At 35.0% G+C, this 13246-nt stretch overlaps 2 protein-coding genes across 2 annotated transcripts in view; one reads left to right on the forward strand and one right to left on the reverse strand.

The window, feature by feature from the left end:
* LOC121407755 (protein FAN-like) overlaps window positions 1-13246 on the forward strand; it is a 58967-nt gene that overhangs the window by 30034 nt on the left and 15687 nt on the right. The gene's annotated exons all lie outside the window — the stretch shown is intronic.
* On the reverse strand, window positions 5079-11292 carry LOC121407756 (UDP-glucuronosyltransferase 2C1-like). Its single transcript, XM_041598950.1, has 2 exons — window positions 10815-11292; window positions 5079-9415 (listed from the first exon to the last, which is right to left on the reverse strand). The coding sequence occupies exon 2, from the start codon at window positions 8859-8861 to the stop codon at window positions 7251-7253; it is 1611 nt and encodes a 536-aa protein (XP_041454884.1). The 5' UTR covers window positions 8862-9415; window positions 10815-11292; the 3' UTR covers window positions 5079-7250.

The raw sequence follows: 13246 nt of genomic DNA on the forward strand, positions 1-13246 counted from the left end.
CCCCACCACATTGTTTTCAACTTTAAAACAAAAAGTACTTTTTTAGAGGGAAAAATACAAATTTCAGCCAAAAAAGTAAAAAAAAGGTGCGAAATAGATCACTGCTTTTTACACACACACACACACGTCTTTAAATATAATAAAGAAATAAGAACAATATTGTTGGTCCAGGTATAGATTCTCATTCTTGTCACAGTCTTTTACAAGATGGATGCATAAAAAATGTGAGGATGTGAAAATATTGCATGAAGTTCAGAATGGGGTAAGTTGAGCCAATAAACATGGGGCAAGTTGAGCCATGGTAGTTCTTATGGTAACATATAATAAAAAAAAACTTAAAAAGCCACTGATATGCAGGCAGAAAGGAGCAAATTCACATGACAGTTCTTTTACTTATAGAGGATGTTAGTATTTACAGCGAATTAGCAAGTGAAAAGACTTTAAATAAAAAAAATTACATGCTGGTTCTTCCCGCATAGATTTTGTACATAGTTTTTGTGGCTCAACTTACCCCAGAGGGGGGCACAACTTACCCCATATATATATGGGGCAAGTGAGCCATTTGACATCATTTTTTTCAAAGGTCACAATGACTTACGTGTTGGGGTAGAGAGTTATATAGGAGAACAAATATTTTCCAAGAATCAAATTTAAAGGCAAGTTACTTATTTCTACAATATTATTGGTCATATCAATTCTACTATGCAAAATGCAAAAAGTGTCACAACTTACCCCGCCTTCCCCTACATATTATTAAGTTTAGTTTGTTTATATTTGTTTCAGCTATTAAGGACTCAATAGACTTCAAAACAGCAGATTACAATTGTTTTGGTTTTAGTCCATCATATGGAACACGCCTTTATTTTCACTTGACATACAGCACACTGATTTTGACCATTAAATTTACTCTGTTTATAAACAAAAATCAGTAATTGTTAAAAGAACACATTTTATTACCTTAAAACCTTGCTATTATAAAACAAAAACGATGATGATGATAATGAATGATAATTTTCATGATTTAAAATTATAAGTATGATAATTATATTAATAGTAAATGATATTTAATAACAACAACAATAGTGATTATTTTGATGATGAGAATTTAAATAAGAACAATGACGACGATGATGATGACAATGACGATGATGATGATGATAATGATTATGATCATGATCATAACAACGGCGATGATAATGAAAATACCAATGACGATGGGGATAGAAATAAAAATGGATACATGTAGATGCCATATTTGTCCTGCTTATTATTCATACAATTACTTTGTTAGTCTCTTCACACACAACAAACTTTATAAAAAAAAGTTTGCAATCTTGTTTAAGTTCAGATTAGATTTGCATAGCAGTTGTACTTTATATTCTCATGAAAATTTCAAATCATTGAAATATACAATGCTATTCAATCTTTCCTAAATATATAAATACTTTCCAAGAGCTAAAAGTAAAATGTTTCATTGTAAGCTTGTTTTTAATATGATGAGATAAACGTATATATTTTAGTGGCATTTCTGTAAAAGTTTCAAGTCATAGGGAAATGGTATGATGAATGTATAAAAACAGAGCACCATTGATTTTACTCAAGACATGTACGGTGTAAACATTGAAACTGAATATATATAAGATTAAACTCGCATCTAATTGAACTTGCAAATCATTAAAACATCAATTGAATTGTTATTCCATCATGCAAGATTCAATCATTGCAAATATCTTTGAACACATTTTTAAGGTTAAGCTTCATAGCTATTATTTGCAGCAAGGTAATTTGAAATATAGCTTTCATTGAATATCTTTTGCACCACATACCAAACTACCCTAATATCTATCTATATAAGGACTTAAGTCCCCAGTTTTCCTGATACAGATTAAGTAAAAATCTCATGAAATATAGGAAGAACACAGAATTCATGGAATTTTGCAGAAACACATTTCTTCTGAGCAAAATATTGTTATTATGAAAGATATAGTGAAAAGTGAATTCAAAAAGTAAACCTGTTGAAAATCTGTCAGCAGTTTTTGTTTTCCCCAAGCTCTATAAACGAGGACATCAAGAACCCTAATTGAAACCTCTGTTTTTCTATGTTTTTCACTATTCATAATTGCTAATCATATGACACCAAAGTACACATAATTAGCATTTTATAGGAAATGGAAAACTTTGGACTTCAGGAGTGTAGACTCGTTTGAACAACATACTTTTATAGGGATATTATACCCCTTTCATAAACCCAATTAAAATGAATTAGGCGGCTAATAGCAGCATAATTTGGTCGTAAAATTGGAGGAGGACAAGAGTTATCCGCATTACTCTGATGCTGCTATTATCCGCATAATAGCGGCATCGGGATAAGATTTTGAGTTTATGAACGCATTTCCAAATAATGCGGATAATTGCCATGGTGCGGTCACAAGGTCACCCTTTTCCAACACAACCGCATCGGAGGGGGCGTGTCCAGTTGTCATGGCGATTATCCGCCTTTTTCAGGACGGGTGCTCGTAGAAATAATGCGGCTTATTTTCGGAGTTTATGAACGCAATTTTTATTGAATTATCCGCATTAATCTTAGGCGGCTAATTGGAGGATAGGTTTATGAAAAGGGTATAACACATGAGTAAGACAGGATGTATCCTATTTATAGCTATTGCAAAATTTTCTAAACCAGTCAATCAATACTAAATACCTCAATTTACAATCTGATCAGGTTAGGATGCATTTCTACTGTATGCAAAGGTGGAAGAGAATTCTGAAAGTCACATGGTAAGCATAAATAGCTCATAGTTACAGTGAAAGAACAAATATCCCTTATGGTGTCCTAAATAGTTGAATACTTATATTAGTAATTGCACCAACTGCCAATGTCCAATAACAGTGACCCAAACACATTCAACACTGTTAAGAATAATTTAGGCAATGCTGTTTACTATGTGAATCGCACAGTAGTTGCTTAGACAGTTTAAACAAGTGTTTAAAATCTTAACCATTCTTAAATTATTGGTAATTAAATATTTGAATTCAAACTTTGTTGTTTAAGATTTTACACACTTGTTTAAAATGTTTAAACAGCTACTGTGTGATTCACAGAGTAAACAGCGTTGTTTAAATTATTTTTAACAGTGAATGATAAACATTTTTTTTTTCCAAAGTGGTATATCACCTCCACCATTATGTATTACCTGTTAATAGATTCCTGCGCACCCCACACATATCCACAACATAAATAATATCATACAAGGCAACAAAATTCAGCTTATTTTCAATTATTAAAAAAAATATAAGTATATTATTTGAAAACATGCACATGATACAGTTCCCATTTAATGACAGTGGGTAACAAACTGTTTTTAACGGCATTTTAATTTTTGTCACCTTTAAAGGGGGAGCCAACTCGTGTGTCAAGTCACTTCTAAATCTGTGGTGAAAATCCACTAAAGAAAATGACTGAGTAATGATCTTTAATCTGTTCCATGAAATTTGCTCTGGCAACAATTGCTCCGCTCTGTATACCACACTAATCAAATGACTAACTTCAACCCTTGGTTTAATACTATACCCTACCCTAAAACTAACATAAAACTCCTATTATAACCCTAACCCTACATCTTAGATGAAATTGAGCCTGGAGCAATTGTAGCAGGAGCAAATGTTGTGTTTTAATTTTTTTTTGTGACATACAGCTGCGGTCCCGTATGTTGTGCTCTATGATTGCCATAAACTGACTTTATCAGAATTTGTAGATTTTATAGTTTAACCTGTGCATTTAATCAGACACACATGCAGGGGCGGATCCAGGATTTTGCAGGGGGGGGGGGCAAATTTTTCGGAGGAAAAATTTGACAATGAAGAAAAAAGGTCTTCAATTTCAAAAGAAGTGGCACACCTCTGTTTTCATAGCATTTTTACATTACAAATTTTATATTTTGCTACTCAAAAATGGGGCACGTGCCCCTTGTGCCCCCACCCCCTGGATCCGTGCCTGCATACATGTATAATTTTAGATAAATTCTATGAAAAAAATCTATTAATTCATCATTAGTCATGAAAATTGCAATTTATGATATTGATAATACACAGCATATGGGGAGCATCTTCTAAGTGACCTCACAAAATTGTAGCTGAAACTTCTCAGCTCTTTTATCCAAATGTCGATAGATTTTTTTTCAAAATCAAGAATGACTTTTAAAATTGATATGATTCAAGGATTTATCTTCTCACCCTTTAAGGTGAACTATTCCTGAAAATGATAATTGTTAATGTTACTTTGTCCATAATTGAATGTGCAACACATAGAAACTCGGGTTATCTACCTAAAATGGATACCCAAATGATTTATTCTGAATCTTTTGACCAAAACAAAATACAAAATGAATCAATTCCACATGATATGAAAAATTAATTGCAGCAAGAGCACACATTGATTGAAATATTGAGATTCTTTGAAAGAACAAGATGCATTGGAAATCTGGGCCCCATCTTACAAAGAGTGACGATTGATTCAATCAATTATAACTCTATGGAAATCCATCATTGTCAAATTTTTTTCTAAGAAAAATTCACACAGTGTCCTTTGTATGCAAAGAGAAGCGCAGTGAATTTTCAAGAAAACAATGAATGCATGAATACACATCATAGCTAGAAAACATTTTGAACAAACATGCATAATAGATGTTGATGTTGCTGGCCGTCCATAGTTGTGATTGATCGGATCAGTCGTAACTCTTTACAAGATGGGGCCCTGCACATAAACATTGGAGCTGAGCATGTCATCATTAATAAACCATTTCCTGGAAAACGATATTCAGACTTGCCTCCGTACAGTATGTGACTCTAGATTTCAGTGCAGCTTAAGAAATGTCTGGTCACCCGCAATGACTCACAAGGAATACTTGTTTAACGGTACCTTTAACACTGTCAGGTTGCTGGTACATGAAATACCTTGAAACAGGAAGTCATACATGTATGTATTTGTACTAAGCGGTACAAACTAAATTGCAAACAAGAAGAATTGGGTTTTGTAGATCAAATATCATGGACTAATAAACGTCTTCAAGACGAAATGATATTAAACAAATTTGCTAGTTGTTTCTGTCTTTTTTCCGTTTACTTGATCCTTAATAAAAGTTCGGCACTCTTATATAAGTATTTGACATACACTGTACATATATATTTTAAGTTTTTCACTATCATAAAAAATGGTGATGCATGCATGCTTGGGTGTCAGCGCAGAGGATTTTCTTATGTCTTATTTTTTTTTGTCTCGTCTTGTCTATACTGCACCAACCACAGAAACTGGGCTATAGACATGCAGTTGCAATTAGATTTTGGCAGCTGATGTGCAGGGACATCTATTGTTGCGTCCCCACCCCCCTTCCAAATACAAACGATAATCCTCTGTGTTGACGCCGATGGATGCATGAATTTCAACTCAATGAAAAACTGCACATTGTCATGAAGTTATTTTTAAAAACACAATCATCGTAAATGTACATTGCACATAATATTCTTCAATCTGTCTTTAGGCAAATTTTAAATACCGGTAAAACGTTTCCTTAAATAACAAAATTATTGCATAGACATTTTCTTGATATATATTACAATTACATATAAGACAAATTTGTATCAAACTATCTGTTTTTGTCTGAAAGACTTCGATTTAAAAATGCTGTTCTTTCAATGAGAAAAGGTGTATTTTTATCCTGTGAACAGTGTGTAACGACAGAAAAGATTATTTTAATTAGTTTAATTAATTTAATACATTTTGTTTGATAAAAAATGTTGCATTTTGTGTACACTTATTAAGATAGAAATTGGTTAGCTAAAATGTTCTGCTGAGAAATAATTAAATATTGTAGAATATCAGCTGATCTTGTTTGTTGGGTGTATTCTTGACTAGTATAACTCTAACAAGGGATTTGTGAACTTTTAGGAGTGATTTTTTGAGTGAATTTAATGTAAAAAGTTAAATGTGACTTAAAATTATGACTGTGGTGTATAATGCATACAATTTGCTGGTTTTATCATCATAAATTGCATTGCAGTGGTTGTACATGCATTTCACTTTATTATGCTCAGGGGAGCAGAAGTTTTTTATTCTCCCTCTCTATTCATTTTGGATTGATCTTTGAGTGATTTTTGACATCACCGAAATGGTAGTTCTTCAGGTATGCTCTAAATATGAAACATGATAAATATTACTCATGTTTTCCCCCCAAGTGAGTTAGAACATCATTTTCTTGGAATAATTGCAGCTATTTATTTAGAAGCTCACTGATGAAATGAAGAGAGGTAGGTGAATGCCTGTAGTGTTATATTTCCCCCATCCTCACAGTATATTCAAAGTTAGTCAACCCAGAAATAAATAAATATGAATATCTATATTCAAACAACAATACTGCATCTTCATTACATTAGATACTCATATTGTATTGAAATAAATGGCATTAAAATTGAAGTAGAATTAAAGTAAAAAGAAAGAACAAATAAAGGTATTTCAGTGTCTGGTTCTGGTCCATGTATATACAAGGAAACAAGTAATTTGTTAATATCCCAGCTATACATCTCGCAATGGGACTCACAAGTCACATGTTTCCATGGCAACCAGAGACTCTGTCTTTCAAAAAAAGTAGTTTCTGCATTTTGGGTCAAACAATATCTTTACTAATGATTAGCTGATTAGCAGAGCCAGAATTCTTCAGGGGGGGGGGGAGCAGAAGAATCAAATGAACCAATGGATGTGCAGGGGTGGGTGTGACTATAGTCATTTTCTTTCTTTTGAGGTATGCTTGATGTATTCCTCAATCATTTCAGCAGGTAAATTATCCTAGAGTCTTGGCAACCAATCGATTTCATTTCCTTAAAGAAACCGCCTATAATTTGCACTGACAGCGTGTATTTGATATCAGGTCTCCCAGATCCGAATAAATCCCTTATCCAGACTGGTGCTGGTCCCTATGTGTCCGAATAAGAGAGGTCGGACTGTAATCACAGTAATAATACTATTTATGACTTTTTTGCAATGGTAAGCTATTGTATTACCTTAAAATACCATTTGCATAATTCCTTATTTCAGGACTTTTCACTTGAACCAGTTGACTGATACCTGATGGCTCGTACCTCGTACAGATTCTACAGAAGTAGTCATAACCATTCTTGAAAGATTGCATTTTCAATTCCATATATATATATATGTAAGAAAATAATAGTAAATAATATGAGAAGATATATTTCAGGTCTTAACTATTTTTTAAATGTTTATGTGTTACACACCCATAGAGGAACCACAGCACCTTTGAGCTGCATTTGTAGGCTAGAACACACAGTACAAGAAACAATATGAACATGACCGTCAAGACATCCAGTAGGATATGCTGCATACGGCTCAGGTCATGAACAGAGGATTGAAGATACTCTCCTCCATGCTTGATAACGTGGTCTATCCAGAACGCAGCTCGCTGTGCAGGTGGCATCGGCCGATCCCGGAAGATAGTCGAGAGCTTCTTAGCTTTATTGGCAAACTTGTTTGTGCTGGTGACTTGGTGAATGGCGTGTTGTAGACTATCTTCTGTCACCGTCAGCTTATCCACCACCACGCCAATCCCTGTTGAAGTCACACGAGCTGCAACATCAAACTGATCACCACGCAGAGGGATGACTACTGTGGGCACACCGTGGTAGATGGCTTCGTAGAATCCATTATTCCCTCCAGGAAACACAAATGCCTTGGTCTTTGGGTGGCCGAGCAGATCATTCTGTGGAAGCCAGGGTAGGACTTTGACATTGCCTGGCAATGGAAATGATGGCTCGTGACTCAACTGCATGATGACTTTTTGGGGTAGTCTTGCAAAAGCTGAGATGAAGACACTAAGCTTGCTGTTTGCTTCAAAGAGGTCGTGTGAGGACAGGAAGGATCCAAAGGTGCACACTATGACTCCATGATCTCCAGAACTCGACACGAAATTCTCCAAGGAAGGAGGCAGTTTCTGAGGAGGCTTGGATGTTAGCCCCCCAACAAGAACCACATTAGGTCCCAAGGCACAGGGGTAATCAGCTACAAAATCACTATTGGCAAGAAAGAGTTGTGTTTCACGAACAATGTCTAAAAGCTGAACAGAATCGTTGGAATAATGCTCATGTAACAGCTGATTGTACCAGACATATTTGTCTGTTGTCAGCCATGGTACAAATGCGTAAAGGAATGTGTTCACAAATCGCTGAACAAAGGTCATTTTGTTTGTAAATCCAATGCCAGTACAAGGTACGTAGGACGGATTAAAATTTGATCCTGCAATCTCTGTTTCCATACATGGGTTGGGAAATGAAATGATTCCTACAAGAGGAATATCAAGCATTTTAGAAATAATTGGTAAACAAGGCCATAACATATCATATATAATCAAAGAATAATTTGCTCGCCTAATTCTCTCCAGGAGGTCATGATTGTCGAGAACAGCTTGGCAGTCCTGATAGCGATGCCAGTGAGGTTTGCTTTCTACTTCAATATGTTGACTGTTCAGTGGAGAAAGGAAGGCCACTCTACTCATATTAGCATACAGCTGATAAATAACTTCAGGTGGTATCGCAGTGTCGTATACTTCATAGTTGAAGAGCTCTGAATTTTGCCTGCTTGATGCTTGCTTGTAGAAAGCATTACTAACAAGATGTGTCACGTTATGTCCCCGGTTGACAAGCTGTTCTCCGATAGCTTCAGTAATGTAATAATGGCTTCCTTTGCCTAATATTGCATTCATGAGTATATTCGCTGCATCACCAGATCTCCCAAGCAAGACAAGGCTGGTAAACCAAACAAGATAAATTTGTTTCGCAAAACATATAAAGAGTTCCATGATGGGCCGACAATATGTTGGTGTGTAGAGTCAGTCCACTCCAGTGTCTTGTGAATCTCCTCTGGTTAAATTGGACGGTCCTCTTGCAATATATGCAGGTACTCTTGTCTGCAGTGCAACACAATGCATATGTTCTTAAATTAACTGCCTGCAAAAAAAAGAGTGAACCTCCCCAAGCCGGTGTGAGTCACCAAGTGGTACTCTAGCGCCCCCTCTCACGTTTCCTACAAAAACCAAGGTGGTATTCATCGCAGCAGGACATTGGTCCAATCAGTGAAGTCTGCAGCTTTCAAGTGACAAATCAACAAGCAATGCACTCGCAAACAGGCATTTAAACTCTTCTTCCTCTTTCGAAAGGGAGGCACATTTTGTGTGACAAATGGTAGACTCACTTTGCCACTTCCTTCTTTCGATTCAAGTCAATAGGGGGAAGTGCCATATTAGTCCTCAATATTCATGTTCCTTTTTGAAGCACTCTGCTTGTGAATACATGTAATATTCTTCATCAACTCAATATGGCATTAGGGAACATTCAGTCATTTCCTTTTTTAAGTCTGTAGAGGGAAAAAAAGTGAAAACAAACTTTGGTAAAGGGTCAGTAATGTGAACTATACTTATCATTAAACATATATAGGCCCGTATTCTGAACTCGGGTTTAAATTGAACCATGGTTTAAAGTTGTGGTTTAACTATGGAGAGCCAATTGGGGCACAAATCCCTAAATGTACACATCCATTTTCTTAACTCATTTGACTCTCAAATTGTTCATGATTGTCTGGGAATGATAACTGAAGCATTTTTATCCATTATGAAAGCAAAAGGAAACAAAATAGTAAACATAAGAAATATACAATATTAATAGAATTCTTGAACTTTTGGCTCCCCATAATTTTAGCGCAGAGTTAGACCGTGGTTTAAGTTAAACCCGACTTTGGAATACGGGCCATTTAGTTTAGTAGTCATTGAATGCATTGTGTACATATCAGAATTTGAATATGGCATATTTCTGGCAGTTACGATTTCAATTTGAATAGCGTGCCCACTCAGTAATGTTTATATTTTTGCTTTACATATTTAGTAATTTAATATTAGAAAGCTACTGACAAGCAAGACAAAAATACTTTATAGATATTAAAATTTCTATTTTGATTTGGCACCCGCATCAAATGAATAAAAAAAAATGGGATGGTTCTTTGGGCCTGATGTTCCCATCATAAAATGATGAATAGTGGCCAATGACTGCCACGTAATAAACCATAACCTGTCCTTGTCCATTTTAATGACAAGTCGGTATCAAAATTTAGCCAATTAACATATTTTAGTCCTTGTTCTTCACACCACACTCGTTCGGGGCACATGCATTGATATAATCTAATAATGTAATGGAATAGCGATATGCACTTGGGCTTTACATTTGTGGTACATTTTTTTTTGGCTTAAAACCTATGTTAATGTTTAAATTGCCTTAATTCATATTAGGCAATGCTCCCCCTACAAAAAATACATGTATGTCAAGGAATGCAAGAATTAAAATAGAAATGAGTGAGTAAAATAAAGCAATAAATGCAAAATAATAAATACTAATGAACAAAAATAAGGTAACAATTAAAACTTCATTTATCTAAAAGAAAACAAATGTTTTGTTTTTCTTTCCATTAACAAAAAAATAAAATTTCAGAAAAAAAAATGTTCTCATGAGAGTCACTGTTGATTGCATATAGGCTTTGGTGGAAGTAGTTGATTTTATTGACTTGATTTTTAATTATTTCAATTACATGAGAAGAATTTGTACAAGTCTTAGTGGATGATCATATGGAAGTTATTTAAATCAGTTGATTCACCTAAAAGAAAATCATGGTGATTGAAATCATGATTTGAATCAACTTGAGTTATATCAGACATTAGCTGTCTACTACGGGTCAAATGTCCTGCCAAACTGACTTGGTCTCTTACCAATTTTTAGCTCACTGGAACCACACCCTTTTCCATATTACAGTAGCCATGATTCTAGATATCCAACACTGAAGGCAATCTGTCCCTGTCCATACATGCAGCATAGTGAATACAAAAGATCAATGTATTATATGTGATACGAATTTAGAAAAATATCATGCAGATCGAGAGAATGATTTGTTCCAGCTTATCGACGTCGGACATATGAATAGCCACATGGCTGATCTTATTTCATATATACTTCCTCAACCAGACTGCATTGAAATGGAGGGGGCGGCGGCTATCGGCTATTCCATTGGTCCGACGGCCTTCTATATAAAGAGCTGCAGAAAGCATTTCAATGAATATAAATCACAATAAGACCATTCATGTATGCAGACTCAGCCAGTCGGCCTTTTCTATTCGTCTTATCCTGTGAAGGACCAATTGGCATCACCCACTGTAGCAAAAGGTGTTATTCTCAAAGTGCTCTTCTCGATGATCGATGATCGGAAGCGCAGTGTTTGCTTCAGAGCATTCAAATAAGTGGTTCCGGGGCACGGAAGTGCATCCACTGCTATGGTTCAGGGGGCAAACTTGACGTTTCAAAAGATTTTTGCCTTTGAATGAAATGGTAATATAATCACCATTATTGCATGGGATGAAAATAACAGGATTAAGTGGCATTAGACCCTCATTTATTTCAACTTTTTTTTTATTCTAGTGATGGTTATATTCTCATAACCCCTACCCTTGATTTCAGAATGATTATCAAATTAAAATCTCCTAACTCCTACTCTTTCAGTCATTTTATATGAATTACACTTACTCTTAATTTCAGTCATTTTATATGAATTACACTTACCCTTACTTTCAGTGGCACTTGATAATATTCCCATTGCCTTTGCCCTTTCAGGGTACCATTGATGTGATTCACACGACCCCTGTTCTTTAAGTATAATTTTATATTCTGATTACACTCACCCTTACCTCCAGTTTCATTTAAAAATGTTCACATTTCCCTTATCCTTACTTTAAATATTGAATAATATTCCTTTTTAATATGTATTCATCCTAATACTTCGGTCACATTTGCTCGACGGCGGCCATTATGGGGAGTCGAAAACAGCTGTTTTATTCATTTTTATTCAAACCACCTATATTTAGCTGGTACAAAAAAATGTTAAAACGACTGTTTTCGACTTGCCGTACGGCCGCCGTAGAACAAATGTGACCGAGGTATTAGTTCACTATCATTATTTTAATTGAAATATAGGCCTTCTCATCACCTTTATCCTCACTTTCACAGTGTCAGTATCATTTTATAATGTTCCCATTACATTCACCCTTACTTTCACTAATGAAATAGTCTCATTACCCCTATCCTATACTTTCAGTATAATTGATATTTTATTGCTCTTGCCCTTACTTTAAGTAGATCATATGATAGTATTTTCATTACCATTACACTAACTTTAGTATATTTTTGGTAAAGATGACATCTGTATTGAATGCCATAAGATGAAATGAGAATCCTTTTTATGTGTATAGGTTACAACATTTTAAGCATTTTAAACATTAAAATGAATTTTAAAACGAAACAGAAAAAAAATAAAACTGGGTCTCGTCAGAAGCTGTATGTAGTCTATGTTTCACTTGAAAACTAAATGCTACATGTTAGAATATCACATAAATTACATTGTTTGTGATTCAGGAAAAGTTGCAGATTATTTGATGAAATGACATTTCTGTACTCTTTTTTTTTTCAAATGACATTTTAAGGTCTTTAATTCATGCTTCTTATGCCCTTAAATTATTTTCATTGCGGACAAATTTCTTGACTGAATTGTCAGGGTTTAAACTGGATGGCTTAATGCAATTATTCCATGGTCAGGCAAAAACAACAACAACAATGCATTGTCTGTCATTGAGTTGAGATCAATGGGATTCAGTCATGAGAGAATAAACTCCCATATTCTTGAATCCCATTCAGTTTCACTTGAAGGTTTACTGAACCTGAGAGAGCATCTAGAAGGTAACCTACATTTATCCTTGCAACATGCACACAAGTTGTTTTCTGTTCGTGAAACACTACAAAAACCTTTGAAGTTTGCAGAAGAAAAGGGGGATGAGCGAACACATTCCAGTGATCTGATAGTGCATAACCAACAGATTTGTATTACTCATACCGGCATGTAGTATGATAGCCAGTCCCATGAATCCATAGAAACCCGCTCAATGAAATCGATGGTCACTGAGCGATTACAGGAATATAGAAAGTTTTCAAAGTCAGAATCCAAATAACTGGAGTAATAATCTGTGAAGCATGAAGAGACATTGCTCTGATGTGATGATCACTTATAAAACTGAATAGTCTGGGATTTCTGTCTTTGTATATTCTTGTGGTGAAATCTGGTCAAGTAAAAAAAAAAAAAATATCAATGATATAGTGT

This window comes from Lytechinus variegatus, chromosome 2 (genome assembly GCF_018143015.1).
Source record: "Lytechinus variegatus isolate NC3 chromosome 2, Lvar_3.0, whole genome shotgun sequence".
NCBI classification, from domain to species: domain Eukaryota; kingdom Metazoa; phylum Echinodermata; class Echinoidea; order Temnopleuroida; family Toxopneustidae; genus Lytechinus; species Lytechinus variegatus.

Bases quoted from the DNA above. Each gene is read 5' to 3' on its own strand.
- LOC121407756 (XM_041598950.1), bottom strand. From the start codon at position 8,861: ATGGAACTCTTTATATGTTTTGCGAAACAAATTTATCTTGTTTGGTTT.